General features: G+C 43.4%; 1 protein-coding gene across 2 annotated transcripts; it reads left to right on the top strand.

Annotated features, from left to right (window-relative positions):
- Positions 7,314-20,357, top strand: TRIM21 (tripartite motif containing 21). 2 transcript variants are annotated; one of them, XM_005689846.3, is made up of 7 exons: positions 7,314-7,406; positions 8,719-9,162; positions 9,655-9,750; positions 11,009-11,239; positions 16,224-16,246; positions 17,486-17,586; positions 17,882-20,357. In XM_005689846.3, exons 2-7 carry the CDS (start codon positions 8,755-8,757, stop codon positions 18,418-18,420), a joined length of 1,398 nt encoding a protein of 465 aa, XP_005689903.1. In that variant the 5' UTR covers positions 7,314-7,406; positions 8,719-8,754; the 3' UTR covers positions 18,421-20,357. The 2 variants fall into 2 exon arrangements, with proteins under 2 accessions (XP_005689903.1, XP_005689904.1); XM_005689847.3 differs by lacking the exon at positions 7,314-7,406 and adding an exon at positions 8,118-8,222.

Raw genomic sequence — 23,302 nt, 5'->3', positions numbered from 1 at the left:
TGAGAAATTAGGCATGTAGCCAAAGACACGTGCATGAGTGCTTTAAACATCGAGATTCTGTTGGAGAGGAGAAAAGTTTTCTATCTAAATTTATGTCTGTACCTGGGGAATGAAGGTGGTTGAAAATAAAGTGGTAATGATGAAGGAACAGCTCTCACCTGTTAATACACTCAGGGATCAAGCATAATGTGGCAGAAAAGCAGTGATTTATTTCAGGATCTGTCACACATCAGGTGTGATAATGAGCAAATGACTTTAACTCCTTGAAACTTTCATGCTTCACTTGTAAACTGGGAACATTTGCTATTTCATGGGATGGTTGTTAGAATTATATTAGAATGGGAGGACACTCATAGTTCAGTTCAATTCAGTCACTCAGTCATGTCTGACTCTTTGCAACCCCATGAACCGCAGAACGCTAGGCCTCCCTGTCCATCACCAACTCCTGAAGTCCACCAAAACCCATGTCCATTGAGTCAGTGATGCCATCCAACCATCTCATCCTCTGTCATCCCTTTCTCCTCCTGCCTTCAATCTTTGCCAGCATCAGGATCTTTTCCAATAAGTCGGCTCTTCACATCAGGTGGCCAAAGTATTGGAGTTTCAGCTTCAACATCAGTCCTTTCAATGAACACCCAGGACTGATCTCCTTTAGGATGGACTGGTTGGATCTCCTTGCAGTCCAAGGGACTCTCAACAGTCTTCTCCAACACCACAGTTCAAAAGCATCAATTCTTTTGTGCCCAGCATTCTTTATAGTCCAACTCGCACATCCATCCATGACCACTGGAAAAACCATAGCCTTGACTAGACAGACATTTGTTGGCAAAGTAATGTCTCTGCCTTTTAATATGCTGTCTAAGTTGGTCATAACTTTACTGCCAAGGAATAAGCATCTTTTAATTTCATGGCTGCAGTCACCATCTGCAGTGATTTTGGAGCCCAGAAAAATAAAGTCAGCCACTGTTTCCCTATCTATTTGCCATGAAGTGATGGGACTGGATGCCATCATCTTAGTTTTCTGAATGTTGAGCTTTAAGCCAACTTTTTCACTTTATAAGCTCCGTACGTACTTCCTTTCCTTTCCAATAGGATATTGAGAACAAGCTTCAGTCATCTGTCTGGACTCCTCTTCATTGTCCTTCCACATGCCACACTTCCTCCACCACTCAGAGTCAGAGTTTGGCATCTTTTAAAATAAACATTCTTATTTGGGGATACATTTAGATTTACAGAAAAGTTACAAAGATAGCGTAGAGAATTTCCATATACCCTTCACCCAGTCTCCTTAATGTTAACATAATACATAAACACGGTACATTTATCAAAGCTAAGGGGCCGATATTGGTACATTACTATTAACGAAAGCCCACAGATTTTATTTGGATCTCACTAGTTTTCTCACTAGTGTCTGTTTTCTGTTTCAGGACTCAATGTAGGTACCATACTGCAATTAGTCATCCTGTCTCCTTAGTCTCTTCTGGTCTGTGATGGTTTCTCAGTTTTTCCTTGGTTTTCACGACCATGAGTCTTGAGCATGTTGGATAGTTATTTTGTAGAACTAGCTTCAGCCGTTCCCTCTTCCTTTCCCTCCAGTGTGGAGAGAAGATAGTGTAGAGGCGACAGACTACACTGCAGGATGCGCTGATTCCTTTTTTATTTAAATGTTTTATTTTTTATACAATTTTTAAAGGTTAGTTTTCATTTACTGTTACTGCAAAATATTATCTCTATTCCCCATGTCATACAATACACTCTTGAGGCTACATTTACCCAATAGTTTGTACTCCCCCATTCTCTTACTGAGTCCAAGCTTGCTCTGCTCGCCACACAACAGGCCGGTAAATCCGAGAGATGAAGTGTTGAGGCAAGGAATATGACTGACCCAGAAGATGGCAGACTAATGTCTCAAAACAATCATCTTATCTGGTCTGGATGCCAGCTTCTTTAGTAGAACAGAGATGGGGGAAGGTGAGGAAATTTTTTTTTAAGGGTATTTATCTTGCATAAGGTTCCCTAGAATGGCAAGCCTTGGGGAGAGGATGTGTTCATTTCTTCCTTCCTGCCATCCACAAGTGGACAGGATCCTGAACAAAGGCGCTTTGGGTTAATACTTAGAGAGAGGGTCAGGTTTCCCCAAGGCAGGCCATTATGTATAAACAGTATCCTTTAGTGAAAAATAATAATGAGAAGCAAAGGTTAAAGAAACAGCAGATCCAACATGGGATCAGTTCTTCCCTGTAATAATTCTCCCACCCCTATACTGCCCCCCACAATCACTAATTCTCTACATCTGTGAGTCCTGACTCATTCCACGCCAGTTTCCAGTGTTTCCTGCAGATCAGAGAACAGGATATTTCCAGATTCTGCCTGCTTGAGGCAGTTAGCAGTTCCTGGGGTTTTCCAGGTGGTTCTTTCAACCAGGACACCAGTTTCTGTCCTCAATGGGTTGCAGCCTAATATAAGCTTTCCCATAACCCTTTTTTTATTCATTGAGATTTTAAAATTCTGGAAGGTTCTTGTCATATTTCAGTTTCTAGGGGTAAAGAGATCACTTTTTAATGGATTTTTAACTGTTTGTTGAAATATTGACATTTCTCTGATGAAATGCTTTCTTTAGCTTTTCTAGCACCTAATTCTAAAACGCTTTCTTTGCCTTAAAAGTAATAAATATGGCTAATGCCAGACCATCTCTCAAATCAGGGATGGGATAGAAAATGATAAATGGAAGTAAGCAGGTAAAACTTCATTCTATATGCTTAGGAGAGATTGCTCCCCATTCAACTCATTCTAAAATCTAAATTATCCAAGAGTCTTTGAGGCAGGAGGCAGATGGCCCCCACACCACCCCCATAGTAAAGCAATTGGAGATTCATTCTATACTGACCAAAACTCCAAGACAAGAATAGCAGGAAAGTTACAGGAAGAGGCTGGGCTCTGCTTAGACTACATATTTCTCAACCCAAAGTCAAGAGACTTCCCCAATGACACATGCACAGAAAAGGCTCCTTGCAGGCCAAAGGGGTAGCAATGTCAAGGGATGCTCTAACAAGACACCTCTTTGGAAGGGCCCATCTTGGCTAAGAGATCCATGTGCACACGTGGAAGGATCCTGAGATATACCAAATATAGACTGTGAACCAGGCAAATTATAATGATTTGCCAAAGAAAAATGAAAAGAAATATCCCATAAAAGTAATTCAAACTGCCATGAGGGTGCAACTCAGGGGCTCTCCGTCTGAGCCTGCCCCTGTGTGTCTATCCACATGTACTATACTCTTTTTCCTCTTAGTAAATACTTTACTTGCTTCACTACTTTCCATCTTTGTGGAAATTCTTTCCTACAAAGCCAAAGGGCCAGGGCCTTGTCACTGACCACTGGTCTAGTGGCTAGGATCTGGTGCTTTCACTGCCTCAACCGGGTCCCAATCTCTGACTGGGAACCCAAGCCCCACTCTAAACCTTTGCAGGCCGAGGCCACCCAAAATCATATCAGCTCACAAAATTGGGGTTCATTTACTCACTGTGTTTTACCTAGGGATTAATTAGGCACCAATCCTATCTTCTAGTAGTTTATGCCTCTAAACATGAAGTGGCTCTTTGCCACTCCATGGACTGTAGCCCACCAGACTCCTCTGTCCATGGGATTATCCTGGCAAGAATACTGGAGTGGGTTGCCACTTCCAGTAAGATCCAGGGGATCTTATCGGCCCAGAGATTGAAACTGTATCTCCTGAGGCTCTTCCATTGACAAGTGTATTCTTTAGTAAAAGTGCCTAAAAACTAAAGTGGTATAGTATTCTCTACTTTAGCGGACAAAGAAAAAGAGGAAATGTTTTACATAAAAGAGGATGGCGTTTGAGTCAAGACTTTAAGGATAAGTTGGCCTTAAATATATATATATATTTTAAAAGCCTGCCTGGATTATAGTTAAGATCATTGTATATGGAATCAAGCAGAACTTAGTTAAACTCCTTACTTTTAAACTAGGTACCTTGTGCCAGGTACCTGGACTCTAAATGCATCAGCATCCACTCTATAAAATTGAAATGACAAGACTATCTAGAGAGGTATAAATGAGACATGTATAAAACACTAAGCCAGTCATTTGCTCTCAAATATATCCCTTCTCCCTCTTCATTGCAAGAGGTTAATTCCTGAATGCTGGGTTTCCAAGGCTCCCTTGTGACCTGGTTTCTTACTGGGTTTCAGCTCAGTTCAGTCCCTCAGTTGCGTCCGACTCTTTGCGACCCCATGAATCACAACATGCCAGGCCTCCCTGTCCATCACCAACACCCGGAGTTCAATCAAACTCACATCCATTGAGTCAGTGATGCCATCCAGCCATCTCATCCTCTGTCATCCTCTTCTCCTACTGCCCCCAATCCCTCCCAGCATCAGAGTCTGTCCCAATGAGTCAACTCTTCGCATGAGGTGGCCAAAGTTTAGGCACTGCAAATACTGAAGGCAGATTGACCAGATCCTCTAGATGAGCTGAGGTTTGATTAAATTAGTGATCTTTACTCAGCAGGCAATGAGAGTAAGAAAAAAAGAAGCAAGACAATCAGCCTTGGAGAAAAGGGAAGTGAAGCAAGAAAAAAGACAAGACAATGCAACACATCATCACACTGGGTGACATTCATAACAAGTTTCAAAAATATATGACAGGCCCCTCAGTCAGCGGGTTTGCTCATCAGAACTACAAGGAGGAACTTCACCTTGAAACAGTCCATGGGAGAAAAATGAAGGAAATTTATCTTTCCCACTCTCTTTTTGCACTTGTGCCATTTGCTTACAACAGCTGCTCAGAAATCTGAATCCCATGCCCTGTATGTGATGTCTCATCAAATTCAAAAGTGTGGGTACAGAACAGTAACCAGCACTGGTAGGGTGCTGACTAAGAGAATAAGAGGGGTTCATGAGAATCGGAGATGGTGCACAAGATTAGTATCCAATACAAATCACCCTGAAAGACAATGGTGATGGAAACTCTTCCCAGTGTACAGAACTTGAAGCAATAACTTGTCCATTTGCTTGAAAACAACGAAGAATTGATATATATGATGTATATGTATCACCTGATTTTATCTTACAGATAAAAAAAGATTGAAAGATTGATGACAACAAGTTATGGGTAGAAGTATACACTGAACATCTAAGATAGGGCCCAGAGTGAAAATGTTTTTGTCCTATGTGAATTCCCACCAAAGGACATATAATGCAGAGAAGGCACCCAATAATCAGGTGAATAAGATGACCCATCCTGTCTGAATAGTCACTGGAAGGACTGATGCTAAAGCTGAAGCTCCAGTATTTTGGTCATCTGATGCAAGCAGATGACTCACTGGAAAGGTCCCTGATGCAGGGAAAGATTTGAGGGCAAAGAAGAGGGCATCAGAGGATGAGATGGCTGGATGGCATCACCAATGCAAAGACCATGAACATGGGCAAACTTCAGGAGATGATGAGGGACAGGGAGGCCTGTCATGCACAGTCCAGGGGAGCTGCAAAGAGACAGACATAACTGGGAGACTAGACAACAACAATCAGGTAAATAAGATGACCCATCTTGTGGATGTTGATCAGCCTCTTCTCAGTCACCTGGTGCTTATTCAATGGACTCTTGTACAAGTGTCCGTATCAGTAGTGGTAAATGGATAAACCCGAGGAATCCATACTCAAGCAGCATTTGTATTCCTACTGCTATAGAAACCTGCACATATAAGACCAACTCTGAGCCTGATTTTTCCCTATGTCTAAGAGAATCTAGGCAGTCTTTTAGTGGCATGATAATGACATTGAACCAACAGCAATTTATCCTCACAAAATAGCTACTATACCAGAGACAGATTCATTTGCCATCTTATATTGCTTCTACCAGCACCACTGTTTTTCAATTTACAACATCAAGGTCTCCAACAACATCACTTACAACCAAGAAACTGATTTTACAGTCAAAAAATTCTGATAATGGGGTTGCACTATGGAATGCAGTGGTCTTACAATGTACATCATCAACCAGAAAAAGATGGTCCAATAAAAATATGAGATGCACTGCTGAAGGCTCAGGTATGGCAGCAGTTTGGAAACCCCACTCTATGATATAAGAATGTTGTACCATAAATTCTGGTGCACATCTAAGATCAACAACTAATAGGTGATGGCATTTTTTATAGCCATTATAAACACACTCTTCAGAGAATAAAGAAGGGAGGTGGTTGCAGCTCCTATTTCCCTCAAACTAGTAACTCATTTACAGATCATTTTCTTTCCATCCCCCAACACAGGGCTCAGCCTTGTTCTAAGGGTCTAGTAAAGAAAGAAGTTCTTCCACCAGAGTAAAAACTCTGATTCTTATAAATAGGAATTTGCCACTACTCCCTGGTTCTTTGAGGTTTCTTGTGCTTGCTGCTGCTGCTGCTGCTAAGTCGCTTCACTCGTGTCCGACTCTGTGCGACCCCATAGACAGCAGCCCACCAAGCTGCCCCGTCCCTGGGATTCTCCAGGCAAGAACACTGGAGTGGGTTGCCATTTCCTTCTCTGACGCATGAAAGTGAAAAGTGAAAGAAGTCGCTCAGTCGTGTCCGACCCTCAGCGACCCCATGGACTACAGCCTTCCAGATTCCTCTGTCCCTGATATTTTCCAGGCAAGAGTCCTGGAGTTGGGTGCCATTGCCTTCTCCGTTCTTGTGCTTAGTCGCTCAGTTGTGTCCGACCCTTTGAGACTCCATGGACTGTGGTGAAGTATACAACTGTGAACGTATTTAATGCCACTGAACTACACACTTGAAAACGGTTAAGATGGTAAATGTTATACGTACTTCACCATAATTTAAAATAATAATAAAACAACCTGAGAAAGTCCCTGGCTCAAGGATAAGTACACAGCTGTTGCCTCAATAAATGTCAAGTCCCTCCTTACCACTCACTGGTGTGATAATGCGCTGAGGTACTGTGGAATAAATCGCTCTCCCCCTGATGTTAAAAGAATATCAAGTCTCCTGAAAAGGAATTGTTTTTGGAAATAGGGAACAGAAGATGGCCTTTAGAGGAGACCTCCAGGCACCCCTGTCCATCCAAACCTCCTTTAAAGCAGCTCCCACACGAGGGCACAGCACGTAGGCCTGCATGGCTCCTCCACGCAGCAGATACGATGCTTCGCTCTATTACACAATGAGGACATGGGAGGGAACGCAAAGCAAGGACTAAAGGCTGCGGAGCTCTCACTCGCCCCAGCCGCCCAGAAGCTCCAGACTCTGGCGGCACCTCAACCCCTCCGCCTTCCTCCTCCCTTGGCCCCGCCCACTCTCCTCCCGCTCTGCCCGCCTCCCTTTCAGATTTGCGGTGGACGAGGAATCGAAAGTGAAATAAGGAAGCGGCTGCCATCCACTGCGTCTCTTGAAAAGGTGAGTGAACTTGGCTAGACCGAGGTACCCCAGCTCTCCCTGGGGGACCTCTCTCCCCTGCCCCAGGTCTGAAGAGCCTCATCCAAGCCGTCCCCACCCCTAGAGATTTCGATCTCAGGTTTTCTTTCGCAACAGGTCTCCCTCAACCCTAACCCAGCAGTTCTTCCCCTGCAGCCTGGGAGGAGGCTGGGCTGTAAACCTGACTGGGATGTCCCCTGGAAGGAGCTCGGATTGCTCTGCTTCCGCCGGCACCTGAGCTGGGAAGAAAAACCAGGGAAACTGGGAGAACTAGGATGGCAACCTAGCTCGGGGGTGGTCCGGGAGCCCGGTGTGGGGGTAGGTCCGCGATCCCTGAGACTGCTGTCCCCAAAAGGCTCCCTCTGGAGGTGAGAGAGACAGGGTTGCTTAGGATATTAGAAAACTATGGGTCTGCGCCCTAAAAGAAACAAAGGGGGGGCCAGGTTCCGGGTAGCTGAGAGAAGAGCCCAGGAAGTTCTTAATAAACCACACGCTTCTGTGTGTATGCACATACATATATACACACACATATATATGCGTATGTGTGTTTGCTCAGTCGTGTCTGACTCTTTGCGACCCCATGGACTGTATGTAGGCCGCCACGCTCCTCTGTCCACGGGATTTCCCAGGTAAGATACTGAAGTGGGTTGCCATTTCCTTCCCCAGGGGATCTTCCCAACTCAGGGATCAAACCTGCTGTCTCCTGTGTCTCCTGCATTAGCAAGTGGAGTCTTTGCCACTTGCACCACCTAGGAAGCCCATGTACTTACGGATATACATGTATCCTTATGAAAATATGTAAGCATAAATATAAATATTCTTATATATATTCATGTTACCGATAATTAGATAGATACCAATAACTCCTGCCTATTGCAAAGATTAATGAGAATGTATGTGAAGCATGTAGCACCTGGCACATGGAAGGAGCACAGTCAATGGTCGCTACTGTTAAGATTAGCTTCTCAACAGAGTAGAAAACCAGTGGCCTGAGGCAGAAGATCAATAGGTAAAGCCTGGACTCTGAGCGGTTAAGCAGAGATGAACATGATGAAAGTCGAATTGTAAGCAGCTGTCTCTCAGGTTCTCAACAATTTTTGCTATCTCTTGGGGACTCAGTGTCCCCTTCTGTCTGACTGGATCAGTGACCCAGACTATGGAAGAAGAGTGCTATTCAGGTTGAGGTCCTTGTCTTGTCTTGTTTTCACTCCCTCCAGTTCACCCTCTCTTGTGGTTCCCTTTTCTTACCTGGCTCTTCTCTTCCCTCCCTTTCCTCTTCTCCCCTCACCGCAAGATCTCCCCAGCACTACCGAAGAGGAGCATCACCCCAATGGCTTCAGCCGTACCCTTGACAATGATGTGGGAGGAGGTCACGTGCTCTATCTGCCTGGATCCCATGGTGGAGCCTATGAGCATTGAATGTGGTCATAGCTTCTGCCAGGGGTGCATCTCTGAGGTCGGGAAAGAAGGAGGTAGCGTCTGCCCTGTGTGCCGGCGCCGCTTCCTGCTCCAGAATCTCCGGCCCAATCGACAGGTAGCCAACATGGTGGACAACCTTAGAAAAATCAGCCAGGGTGCCAAGGAGGACCCACACGGGGAGCTGTGTGTGGTGCACAGAGAGAAAATTCACCTCTTCTGTGAGAAAGATGGGAAGGCCCTTTGCTGGGTGTGTTCCCAGTCCCAGAAACACCGTGATCATCCCATGGTCCCTATTGAGGAGGCTGCTCAGGAGTACCAGGTGAGTCCTCAGCACAGAGGCAGGAACAGGTAAAAAGGAGATGGGGCCCTGTTGATGGCTTTGTTCCCCAGAGCTGGGAATGGGAGAGAGTTACCTGTGGGGCTGGGGAAAGAATAGGGGTCTCCTGCCTTCTATGTCTTATTTAAGGGGGAAATGGCAAGCTCAGCACAGTTTTCTCATTCTCACAGAGCAGGGATGTGCTATGGGAAAATGCTTCAAGAATCTTCTTCCCTTGTGGCCTCCTGCTTAATTAGGAACAAGCAGTGTCCCCACCCTTTGTACACCAACCATGTGGCCCTATTTTGTAAGAAATATCAGGCTTTTTCCAAAACCTTCCCATCCACAGAGTTCCTACCCCAAACAGACTCTAGTCCTTCCTTGTCCTCTGCACTCAGCCTCTTCTAAGAACCAGTATGATCATCCCCCCGCTTCACACCGCTGCACCCTACTTCTTGACCTGACTGGGTATCATCTTGCTTTCGTTCTCTGCAGGAGAAGCTTCAGGTGGCACTAAAGAAACTAAGAGATAAGCAGGAGATGGCTGAGAAGCTGGAATTGGACATTGCAATGAAGAAAGCATCCTTTAAGGCAAGAGTCATATCCTGAAGGGAATCTTAGATCTGAAGCCTGGGGAGGGTCCAGCTATGCCAGTCCCTATATCTCACTCCCCAAGAACCAGCTGCCCCATAGGTCTCTTGATGGAGGGGATTAAAAGAGTGTGGAGATCAAAAAGAGCTCCCAGTCAGATGGAGAGAGAGTCTTAGGAAAAGGTGCTGAGGGACAAGATATATTCTAATGCTCCTGCTTCTTGAGCCCAGTCTCTGGAGATGACAGCCCAGTCTCTGGAGATGGCCTCAGAGTTTGGGACAGGGGAATGCCAGGAGAGATGCCCAATGTCAAGAAATGACAAGTTGTCAAGAAATGACAGTGACTATGAGAACCAGATTTAAGTGAACCATTAAGGCCTAAGATGGGCTTCCCTAGTGGCTCAGATGGTAAAGAATGTGCCTGCAGTATCGGAGACCTGGGTTCAATCCCTGGATTGGGAAGATCCCCTGAAGAAGGGAATGGCTACCCACTCCAGTATTCTTGCCTGGAGAATCCCATGGACAAAGGAGCCTGGCGGGCTACAGCCCATAGATTCACAAAGAGTCGGACATGACTGAGCAACTAACGCTTTCACTTTCAAAGGCCTAGGACAGGAAAGCCAGTCTGACCGGGTAGTTACTTGACCATGTCCAGCTCACTGGTCCAAAATGTAATGGAGAGCTACAGCTTGTTCCACCCCAGGGATTAGCAGGTGGGGTGGGTCAGGGACTAGAAAGGAGCAGAAGGAGCTCATGGCCAAGAGATCCCAGAAGAGGTAGACTTGAGACCCAGGAAGGGTAAGGCAGGCTGTGGTGGTATTGAGTGACCCTCCAGTTAGAAGCAGAAGAGGGCAACCATAGACTATCTCAAAGACTCCTTTTTCCCAAACTTAGGAACCAGGTTATGAGCCTGGCTTTGCAGGTTTGTTGGAGTAGGGCCAGGTGTTACTCATTCAGTTACTAAGATATGAAGACAAAGGGACACATTGGGGGAGCAGGGGTGACTTGAAGGAGGTTGAGGAAATCGCTGATACCACAGGCTGATGCAGCTGTGATAGGTGCACCTCCCCACCGCACCCCACCAGTCCCATTCCCCTCAGGCCCAGAAGCCTCACCCACCTTCCTTCCCAGCAAAATTGGGTATGTGTGTATTCCCAGACAGAGCCAGAGTGGAGTAGGAGTAGACATGGATACTTCCATTCCCAAATCTTAGGGAATTATGATTAAAAACCACTTCTTTCTTTCCATTGACACCAAAGGGGAAGGTAGAGGCGCAGAAATTAAGAATTCATGAAGAGTTTATAAGGCAGAAAAACTTCCTGGCCGAAGAGGAGCAGAAGCAACTGCAGAAACTAGAGGAGGAGGAGAGGCAACAGCTGAGAACACTGGGGGACACAGAGGCCAGGCTGGCACAGCAGATCCAGGCCCTGCAGGAACTGATCGCAGAGGTAGAGAGGAGGAGGCGGGGCTCAGCGCTGGAGCTGCTACAGGTAAGGCCTGACAGCTCGCCTCTGAGATTCAGGGAGTAACTGAAAAAACCCAGAGCGCCTCGGGGCTACCTTCAGGGAATACAGAACCTTGGTCCCTGGCATTTTCTTAAATAAACTGGAATTCAGACCTATGAGTGGTTTGCATTCAAGGCCCGGAAAGGTACAAATTAGAAAGGAAAATTCCATGCAGCAATGAAAAGAAATGGACATCTCTAGTAAGTGTCTGTTCTAACACACAATCAGATTCGTAATCTTGAGAACATACCCTAATCTTACTGAGGATCAGGTTTCTCCTATGTTAAATGGATATTATAATATTACATATCTCAGGGCCCCAACCTTGCCACCAATCCCTTCCATAACTCTAAATTAAGTCATTTTCTTTTCCTAGACCTAATTTCTCCATTTGTAAACAAGGCAGCAGGGAATAAGCTAAATGACAAGGAGTTTCCCAGGCTTTAGTTAGAAATGTAACATGTTTACACTTCTATGAGCTATATATGTATAGCTGTATCACTCTGCCATATACCTAAAACGTTGTCAATCAATTGTATTTCAATTTTATAAAAAGAAAAAAAAAAAGAGACAGAGAACACAAGGGATCTGTTCTTGGGAGAACCACATGGGGTCTACTTGATTTCAGTACATAAATATAAAATGCTTAGAACAGTGCCTGGCACACAGTATATGGTTGCATAAATATTATTTAATTTTATTGTCATTTATGTTATAAAAAACCTACTGAATACCTGCCTCTGAGGAGGCCTTACAAATAGCTGAGAAAAGAAAAGAAGCGAAAGGCAAAGGAGAAAAGGAACGAAGTTCCAAAGAATAGCAAGGGAAGAGAGGTAAGAAATAAGAGATAAGAAAGCTTTCCTCAGTGATCAATGCAAAGAAATGGAGGAAAACAATAAAACTGGAAAGACTAGAGATCTCTTCGAGAAAATTAGAGATACCAAGGGAACATTTCATGCAAAGTGAAAGTAAGTGAAAGTGAAAGTCGCTCAGTCGTGCCCAACTCTTTGCAACCCCGTGGACTATTCAGTCCGTGGAATTCTCCAGGCCAGAATACTGGAGTGGGTAGCCTTTCATTTCTCCAGGGGATCTTCCCAACCCAGGGATAGAACCCAGGTCTCCCACATTGCAGGTGGATTCTTTACCAGCTGAGCTACAAGGGAAGCCCAAGATGGGCACAATAAAGAACAGAAACAGTATGGACCTAACAGAAGCAGAAGATAGTAAAAAGAGGTGGCAACAATACACAGAACTATGCAAAAAAGATCTTTATGACCCTGATAACCACAACAGTGTGATCACTCACCTAGAGCCAGACACCCTGGAATGTGAAGTCAAGTGGGCCTTACGAAGCATCACTATGAACAAAGCTAATGGAGGTGATGGCATTCCAGTTGAGCTATTTCAAATCCTAAAAGATGATGCTGTGAAAATGGTTTACTCAATATGCCAGCAAATTTGGAAAACTCAGCAGTGGCCACAGGACTGCAAAAGGTCAGTTTTCGTTCCAGTCCCTGAGAAAGGCAATGCCAAAGAATGCTAAAACTACCACACAATTGCACGCATCTCACACACTAGCAAAGTAATGCTTAAAATTCTCCAAGCCAGGCTTCAACAGTACATGAACTATGAACTTCCAGATGTTCAAGCTGGATTTAGAAAAGGCATAGGAACCAGAGGTCAAATTGCCATCATCCATTGGATCATCAAAAAAGCAAGAGAGTTCCAGAAAAACATCTACCTCTGCTGTATTGACTACGGCAAAGCCTTTGACTGTGTAAATCACAACAAACTGTGGAAAATTCTGAAAGAGATGGGAATACCAGACCACTTGACCTGCCTCCTGAGAAATGTGTATGCAGGTCAAGAAGCAACAGGTAGAACTGGACATGGGACCACAAACTGGTTCCAAATCAGGAAAGGAGTACGTCAAGGCTGTATATTGTCACCCTGCTTATTTAACTTATATGCAGAGTACAACATTCAAAATGCTGGGCTGGATGTAGCACAAGCTGGAATCAAGATTGCCAGGAAAAAATATCAATAACCTCAGATCCATAGATGATACCTTACCCTTATAGCAGAATGTGAAGAAGAACTCAAAAGCCTCTTGATGAAAGTGAAAGAGGAGAGTGAAAAAGTAGATTTCAAGCTCAACATTCAGAAAACTAAGATCATGGCATCCGGTCCCAACACTTCATGGCAAATAGATGGGGAAACAGTGGAAACAGTGGCTGACTTTATTTTGGGGGGCTCCAAAATCACTGCAGATAGTGACTGCAGCCATGAAATTAAAAGATGCTTGCCCCTTGAAAGAAAAGTTATGACCAACCTAGGCAGCGTATTAAAAAGCAGAGACATTACTTTGCCAACAAAGGTCTGTCTAGTCAAAGCTATGGTTTTTCCAGTAGTCATGTATGGATGTGAGAGCTGGACTATAAAGAAAGCTGAGTGCCGAAGAATTGATGCTTTTGAACTGCGGTGTTGAAGAACACTCTTGAGAGTCCCTTGGAGTGCAAGGAGATCCAACCAGCCAATCCTAAAGGAAATCAATCCTGAATATTCATTGGAAGGACTGATGCTGAAGCTGAAACCCCAATACTTTCACCATCTGATGCGAAGAACTGACTCATTTGAAAAGACCCTGATGCTGGGAAAGACTGAAGGCAGGAGGAGAAGGGGACGACAGAGGATAATATGGTTGGATGGCATCACTGACTCAATGGACCTGAGTTTGAGAAATCTCTGGGAGTTGATGGTGGACAGGAAAGCCTGGCATGCTGCAGTCCATGGGCTCCTAAAGAGTCAGACACGACTGAGTGACTGAACTGAGTGACTGACTGACTGACCTACTGAACATAAAAACAGTAGATTGGAAATGACAAAATAAAGCTAAAAGTAAAATAACTGAGAAAATAAAATTAAACCTTGTGCATGTTATTTTGCTCTCCCAGGAAAATAAGGACAAAGAAATGAGAATTTTAGAGAAATATTAAAATATGACTTTGTTTCTCCCTTATTTGGCCTCAGCCAGTGTTCTCATTTGGTAATACAGCTTTGATGTATATGGTCATTGCACAGGTTATTGAGTTATATAGCCATCCTTGCCACTTTGGTTTTTCTATGCCTGTTTACTAATCTTTAAATGGAATATAAATAACAGTACTTACCTAATAGGAGTTTATAAATAATTAAACAAGTTATACCAAAAAAAAAAAAAAATCATTCTAAGCAATAGTAGCCATGTGTTTTTACTGCTACTTTTCCTAATTTTTGTTTTTTGTTGTTCAGTCACTAAGTTGTATCCGATTCTTAACAGTTCCATGGACTGCAGCACACCAGGCTTCCCAAAGTTTGCTCAAATTCATATCCATTGAGTCAGCAATACTATCTAACCATCTCATCCCCTGCATCCCTCTTCTCCTTTTGCCTCCAATCTTTCCTAGCATCAGGGTCTTTTCCAATGAATATTCAAGACTGATTTCCTTTCGGATTGACTGATTTGATCTCCTTGCAGTCCAAGGGACTCTGAAGTCTTCTTCAGCAACACAATTCTAATTTATTTCATAATACTATAAATAACTGAAAATTCTTAAATAGCACATATAATTGTTAGCATTCAGTCCCTCATGACAATGCAATGAGGTGGATGCTACTATTATTACCCCTGTTTCATAGATGAGAGAACTTAAGGTGCAAAGAAGTTAAGAGATTTAGTGATAGACTGAAGCTAAGAAACTTAACCAAGTTCACCTGAATAAGAGGTATTATCACCTGAGTAAGAGGTATTAAGTAGAACATACATCAATGAATTTATTTTTTAAATAGTTTAGGTTTTTTTTAATAAATTCACTGATGTGTGTTCTACTTAAAAATCATCTCACACCCAGCAATGATGAGCTTGCCTCACTTTGGGAAACTTTGGGCTACATGGTCTCAAAAGTCCCTCTGCTATAACATTCTGTGGTTCCTCTTTTCCCCATACCTTTTCATTGTCTCTTGGTCAGATACAGTCATGAAAAAATTTGTTTGTGCATAAAAGCCAATAAGATTGATTTGACTTGGCAGCTCTCTTCTTCCCATGATCCAAATCTTCTACCCTTCTCTGAGTAGAGCTCTCTGAGGCACTTTTGACAGGGCCTAGGAGCCTGCCAGTGCCTGGATAAGGACCCTAGGCCCTGCTACAGAACATTCTCAGATGCTTTGGTTTCACATACGTGACAGGGACAACATTAACCATAGCATAGGATGGCACTTTAAGCCCTTCCTTCCCAGCACTGCAAGTCCACAAATGAGAGCAGTTTCTGTGAATTCCGTGTGTCCTGGCTGGGCCATTCTTTCTCTGTGACTGGGTCTGGGCCTCAGCCAGGCAGAGCTATTTGCTCCTTTCTTCTCCCCCACCCTCCCCCACCAAGAATCTGATCTTGTAAATTTGTTTTCTGAATCAGATTTTTGTAAGCTACTCTTCCTTCCCCTCTCGGAGAAGGCATTGGCACCCCACTCCAGTACTCTTGCCTGGAAAATCCCATAGGCGGAGGAGCCTGGTAGGCTGCAGTCCATGGGGTCGCTAAGAGTTGGACATGACTGAGTGACTTCACGTTCAATTTTCTCTTTCATGCATTGGAGAAGGAAATGGCAACCCACTCCAGTGTTCTTGCCTGGAGAATCCCAGGGACAGGGGAGCCTGGTGGGCTGCCGTCTATGGGGTCGCACAGAGTCGGACACGACTGAAGAGACTTAGCAGCAACAGCAGCAGCTTCCTTCCCCTGATTACGGGTCACACCCATGCTGGGTTTCTGCTTCCTCATCCATTTCAAGGTGGTCAGAGGCGTTTTTCAGGCCTTGGTCCAGAGGCTTGGGGTAGAGCAGTGTTCTGTAGACCTCAGGGTGACATCGCTTTACCCACACAACTGAAATCTGTTGTAAACTTGTGACTCCAGAACTTACTGTCTGTTTCTTGTCTCCTCAGGAGGTGAAAAGTGTCCTGGAAAGGTAAGGAAAGGTTTTCTTCATTAGAGGAGGGGGCAGTATATACCTTAAAAAAGAGTTTTAGTTAAAAAACATGAATTGAAGTCATCCCCATCCTCCTTCCTGTTCTCAAAGACCCAGTTCTCCTTAAAATATGTTCTGGTCTCAGAAAGCTAATTAATGGACATCTCAGTTGGTGAATGTCAACCCACTCCAGTATTCTTGCCTGAAGAGTCCCACGGACAGAGGAGGCTGGCAGGCGACAGTCCCTGGGGTCACGAAGAGTTGGACACGACTGAGCAACTGAACACACACAGTTGGCAAGGTGCCCAAAGTAACTGGCATGTCATATCTTCACAAAGTGAACTTACAACAGACAGGGAAGTTGAGTTTACAGCCTGCTGGGACTCTTTTAAAAAGTATCTAACTGGTTTCAAACCTCTCCAAAAGAGCCATGGGTAAGACCCACCGCATGGGCGAAGCTCCTTGAGGTTCCTCATGGAGGTGATTCAGCTTGTATCGGATACCTTGAGTTATGAAGTGAAACAGAAGGTACTTGTGTAATGACCTAAGACCCGGAGAGACATACAGGCTGGCCATATGATGCAGATGCTCATGTAGCCATCAAGGCTTAGATAGAGACAAAATCCTACCTACTTTTGTCCTCCGTCCCCAGGGATCCTAACACAGATTGTTGTGGTTGTTGTGGTTGTTTAATTGCTGAGTTGTGTCCAGGCTTCCCTGGTGGCTCAGATAGTAAAGAATCCGTCTGCAATGCGGGAGACCTGGGTTCTATCCCTGGGTTGGGAAGATCCCCTGGAGAAGGGAACAGCTACCCACCCCAGTAATCTTGCCTGGAGAATTCCAAGGACAGAGGAGCCTGGCAGGCTACAGTCCATGGGGTCGCAAAGAGTCGGACATGACTGGGCAGCTTTCACTTCACTGTGTCCAACTTTTGCAACCCCATGGACTGTAGCCCCAGGCTCTTCTGCCCATGGGATTTCCCACACAAGAATACTGGAATGGGTTACCATTTCCTTCTCCAGGGGATCTTTCTGACCCAAGGGATTGAACCCATGTCTCCTGCACTGGGAGGTGGATTCTTTACCAGTGCATCACCTGGGAAGCCCCCCTAACACAGGAGCTGTTTGCAAATTTGCATCAGATTACATTATCAGTCATCCACAAGGGTGGTATAACCATCGGATTTGGGCAGGATGAGGTAGGAGTTGGAGACAGGGTCTCTAATTCTTTTTCCCCCAGGAGTGAATCATGGAACCTGAAGGAGGTGGATGTCGCGTCCACAGACCTGAGGAATGTATTCTATGTGCCCGGGATTAAGAAGATGCTGAGGACATGTGGAGGTGGGGCCAGCACCAGGGGTATGGGACTGGCTTGCCAAGGGAGTGAAGGGGATAAGGAGGGTGCCCAGTGCATCCCTGGGTTGGAGAGAGATGGCCGGTTAGAGTAGGTGGGGCAGGTGCAGAAATAGGGAAGGTGGTTCCCTCAAAGGTCATGGCAGGGGTCAGAGTTGGCTAGGAGTCATCTCCTCACACAGTGAGGCTCAGGGTCACCCCTTCATCCTCATCCCCCCACCACTGGCACAGGGTTGCTGACTCTGCACACTCTCCCAGCCTGAATGTGGCCCTCTCTCTGCAGTATACATCACCCTGGATCCACAGACAGCCAATCCATGGCTCATCCTTTCAGAGAATCGGAGACAAGTGAGGCTTGCAAACACCCGGCAGGACGTGCCTGAAAATGAGGAGAGATTTGATACTTACCCCATGGTACTGGGTGCCCAGCGCTTTGACTCCGGAAAAGTTTACTGGGAAGTAGATGTGACGGGAAAGGAAGCCTGGGACCTGGGTGTTTGTAGAGACAATGTGAGGAGGAAGGGGCAGTTTTTGCTCAACTCTGACAATGGCTTCTGGATGATCTGGCTGTGGAACAAACAAAAATATGAGGCTGGCACCTGCCCCCAGACTCCCCTCCACCTTCAGGTGCCTCCAAGCCGAATTGGGATCTTCCTAGATTATGAGGCCAGCACTGTCTCTTTCTACAACATCACTGACCATGCCTCCCTCATCTACACCTTCTCTGAATGTGCCTTTGCTGGACCTCTGCGGCCCTTCTTCAATCCTGGTTTCAATGATAGAGGAAAAAACTCAGCCCCTCTGATCCTCTGTCCACTTTAAGACCTGCTGGTAGGGATCTAGATGATTCTCTCTGGACACAAGCAACCCCTCTGTTGGTTCCACTCCTCAGCCAGTGGCCCTGTCTCATGTGCCCATGAACTGCAAACCACCTTCGTCTCTGCAGATGTATCAGGATGCCACAGGCAAACTGGCACCAAGGTCACCCACGGTCTATGTCAAATGACCTACAGCACCAGGATTCCTGCCCTATGTTGCTTTATGATTTCCTCCATGAAACAAACTACTTGCATTTGGCCCCCAAACTCATCTGGATCAACTAAAGCATGTTTCTGCCTTCTTCATGTGACTCAAGTTTTGCTTTTTCCTCTCCATCTCTAGGCTTTTGGTCCAGTCTCTACTATGTATCTTGCAAAGTGAAAGTGAAGTCACTCAGTCATGTCCAACTCTTTACAACCCCATGGACTGTAACCTACCAGGCTCCTCTGTCCATGGGATTTTCTAGGCAAGAGTACTGGAGTGGGTTGCCATTTCCTTCTGCAGAGGATCTTCCCAACCCAGGGATTGAACCTGGGTCTCCCGCATTGTAGGCAGATGCTTTACCATCTGAGCCACCAGGGAAGTCCCATGTATCTTGCACAGGACTTCCTAAATAAATTGGTCTCAATCTATCCCATCATTCCTATCTTGTATACCTCAAGGTTTATCTTCCCAACATGCATCTGATCAAGAGTGGCTTCACAGTGCCTATAGGAAAACAGGCATTAACTTTTAAAATAAAGGCTGAATTAAGCAGACCTTAGGTTGCTGTGTTAAATATCTAACCAGCTGTGATCCATCATTTCCACTGTTATCTCCCAACCACATCTTGTTGATAGTGGTGTTGGTTAAAGAATGTATCAACATAAATGGCCAGTGTGATAGTTTTTTGATAGACCAACTTGCCTAGGCTATAAGCCCCCAGGTTTTCAATCAAACACTAATCTAGATTGTTGCTATGAAGGTATTTTTGTAGATGTCATCAAAGTCCATAATGATTTGACTTTAAATAAGGGAGGTTGTCCTAGATAAGGTGGGTGGGCCTAATGTTCAATCAGGTGGAAGTCTAAGGGTGGATCTGAGACTCCTGTGAAGAAGATAGTCCACTTGTGAATAGCAGCTTCAACTCATGCCCAAGAGTCTGAACTTCACCTTCCTGGATAATCTGCCCTGTGGATTTTATGACTTGTCTTGCCAGCCCTCCCAGATGTATAAGTGAATTTCTTACCATAAGCAAATCTCGTAATATTTATTTCCTGTTCTCTACCAGTTGAATCCTAACTGGTGTGAAGGCCAGGAAGAGGGTAACAGCATCACCTGATTTCAGCACACACTTTTCTTGAATTTAAACTTTTTAAGTTGACACAATTAAGTTCTACATGTGAACATCAGCAGGCTGCCTGAGAGCCACTGTCCTTCCAGGAAATGTGATTCCTTATCTAAAATAGAATCTCAGATTGCCCTTAGCACATATGCTAAATATTTCATGAAAAACTTAGATACTACACAAAGATGTCAGTGACCTCAAAAAAAGCTGTTGTTTTTAGGTCTCTCTTAACATTGGACAGAAAGAAGGTACTTTGATGGAAAGATAGCAACAACAGAATCCTCAGGCAAGAGACAACATCACAGAGCTAACTCAATGTAAGTTGCCAAAGGTGACCAGTGCTTTGGTTGATACACGAGAGAGAATATGGAGAATTCAATTCATCATGAATGGGATGTGCTGGGGAAGGGTTGGATTTCTGTATATCCAACATGGCTCAAAAAGAAATATTTTTTATTAGAAGGGTAGATTATGAAATCAGCTTTTCTGCTTCTCTGCTTTGGGGGTGGCCACTGTAATTGATGGTGTGTTTTTTTCCCGTTCAGTTGATATGCTGATATGAGGACACTGCCAAAATGATATAAACTTAAATAAATTTTTATTTCTCAAAATCTGAATGCCTTGGCATGTTGGGTTACCCTGATGTTTGCAGATATATTACACAGATGAGATACTGCCATCCCCTGCATCTCCACCAAAAAGAATTAAATAGCAGAGGGTTCATGGTATCTCAGCTTTTATCCCCACCAATAATTACTAATAAGTGATCCAGGTACACTCCAGAAGAGTGTATGTAATCACACAGAAGATTATGTAATCACACATAAGATTATCATACTAAGTGAAGTAAACCAGAAAAAGACAAGTATCATATGATAACACTTATATGTGAAATCTTTAAAAAATGATATAAATGACCTCGTATATGAAACAGATGTAGAAAACAAACATGGTTATTAAAGAAGAAAAGGGGGTTGGAAGAGATAAATTAGGAGTTTAGGATTAACATATATGCACTACTTTATATAGAATATATAACCGAGAACCTACTGTATAGCACAGAAAACTATACTCAATATTTTGTACTAACTTATAAGGGAAAAGAATACGAAAAAGAATAGATACATGTGCATGTATAATTGAATCACTTTGCCATTCACCTGAAACTAACACAGCACTGTAAATCAACTATGCTTCAAAAAACTTTTTTTTTTATTCTCTTGAGAAATGAGAGGTTTACCAGCACCAGTTTCTAACTTTGATTAATAATATCCTTTACAATTCAAATAAGGTCTCTTGGCTTTTTGATCTCCTTTGATACCACAACTTCCTTTTGAAATATTGATAGAAGAAGCAGAAATTATAGCAAAGTTTTAAAGACAAACAAGCTAAGACAGGAAAACGTTAAAAATCTTTCCAGTGCTTACTCTTTGTCAATATTCAAGATCCTATTTATACTTTAAATTTTTGGTTCTATTACAGCCATATGATAAAACCATGCTCAAGAAATTTAAAGATTATGGTGCCCCTGACTTATTTATGAAAATATTTTATATTGAAACATTTTTTAAGATCAAATCAGCAAATTTGAAGTATATAATACCATGTTTTAAACTATAGTCACCATACTGTACATTAGATGCCCAAACTGAAAGTTTGTACCCTTCAAACAATATCTCCATTTCCCCTACCTCTATGCCTCTTGAAACCACCATTCTACTCTCTACTTCTGTGAGTTCAATTCTTTTTTGGATTATCCATATAAGAGAAATCATACTGTTTTTGTCTTTCTGTTTCTGGCTTATTTCATTTAGCATTGCATGCAGATCCTTTACCATCTGAGCCACAAGGGAAGCCCTAGTATAAGGGACTCCAGGTTTATTCATGTTGTCAAAAGTAGCAAGATTTCCTTATTTTTATGATTGACTAATATTCCATTGTGTGTATGTACCACATTTTTTTCTTTTTTCTCCCAGCTTTATTAAAATATAACATTTTGTAAGTTTAAGGTGCACAATGTAATGATTTAATACACATAGCAAAATTTTTACAATAAACTTTGTTAACACATCTATCACCTCACATAGTTGCATTTGTATTAATATATGTTTGTCGTGAGAACTTTTAAAGTCTATTCTCTTAGCACCTTTCAAATATACAATGAAGTATTATTAACTATAGTCATCATGCTATATGTTACATCCTCATAAAATACTCATCTTAATACTGAAAGTTTGTACCCTTGACCACTTTTACCTGTTTACCCTACCCCTAGACCCTCACCTCAGGCAACTCCCAATCTTTTCCCTGTTTCTATGAGTTTCTTTTTAATTCCACTTATAAATGAGATCATACAGTATTTAGCTTATTTCATTTAGTTCAATATTTTCAAGGTTCACCCGTGTTGTAACAGATAGCAAGGTTTCTTTCTTTTTATGGCTGGATAACATAAGTGTGTGTGTGTGTGTGTGTGTGTGTGTGTGTGTAATATTTTCTCTATCGATTCATTTTTCAATGGACATTTAGGTTGTCTCTGTGCCTTAGCTATTGTAAATAATGCTTCAGTGAACATGGGGATGTATATATCTCTTTGAGATACCGATTTTGTTTTCAAATACACAGAAGTGCAATTTCTGAATCACATGATAGTTAGACTTTTAATTTTTTAAGGAACATCCATACTGTTTCCATATTGGCTCCACAAATTTACATCCCCATCAATACCACATAATGGTTCCCCTTTCTCCATATCCTTGCCAGCATTTTTCATCTCTTATCTTTTTGATAATATCCATTCTAACAGGTTTGGGGTGATACCTCACTGTGGTTTTAACTCACAGTTCCCTGGTGATGTTGAGAATCTCTACATGTTCCTATTGACAGTTTGTATGTCTTCTTCAAAAAATGTCTAATCAGGTCTTTGCCTATTTTTTAGTAAGGTTATTTCTTTTTGAGTGTGTGTGTGTGTGTGTGTGTGTGTGTGTGTTATTTTGCTATTGAGTTTTGCTAACTGAGTTTCATTGGTTCCTTATATATTTGGATATCAGTCCCTTAGCAGATATATGGTTTGCAAATATTTTCCCCTATTTCATAGTTACCTTTTCATTTTACTGATTGCTTCCTTTGCTGTGCAGGAGCTTATGGGGTCTTCCCAGGTGGCTCAGTAGTAAAGAATTTGCCTGTCAATGCAGGAGACACAGGAGACATGGGTTTGATCCCTGGGTCAGGACTATCCCCTGGAGGAGGAAATGGCAACCCATTCCAGTATTTTTGCCTGAAAAATCCCATTGACAGAGGAATGTGGTGCACTACAGTCCATGGGGTCACAGAGTCAGACACGACTGAGTGCACACACAGGAGCTTTTCAGTTTGGTGTAGTCTGACTTCTTATTTTGTTTTTGTGTGATATCAAGAAAATCATTGCCAAGACCGATGCCAAGAATTTTTTCTCCACATTTTCTTCTAAGATTTTTACAGTTTTGGGACTTAGAGTTAAGTCTTTAATTCACTTCAAGTTAACTTTTGTTTATGGTGTAAGGTAAGGGCCTAATTTCAATC

This window comes from Capra hircus, chromosome 15 (assembly GCF_001704415.2).
Source record: "Capra hircus breed San Clemente chromosome 15, ASM170441v1, whole genome shotgun sequence".
Lineage (NCBI taxonomy): Eukaryota > Metazoa > Chordata > Mammalia > Artiodactyla > Bovidae > Capra > Capra hircus.
This window is presented reverse-complemented; position numbering and strand designations above follow the sequence as displayed.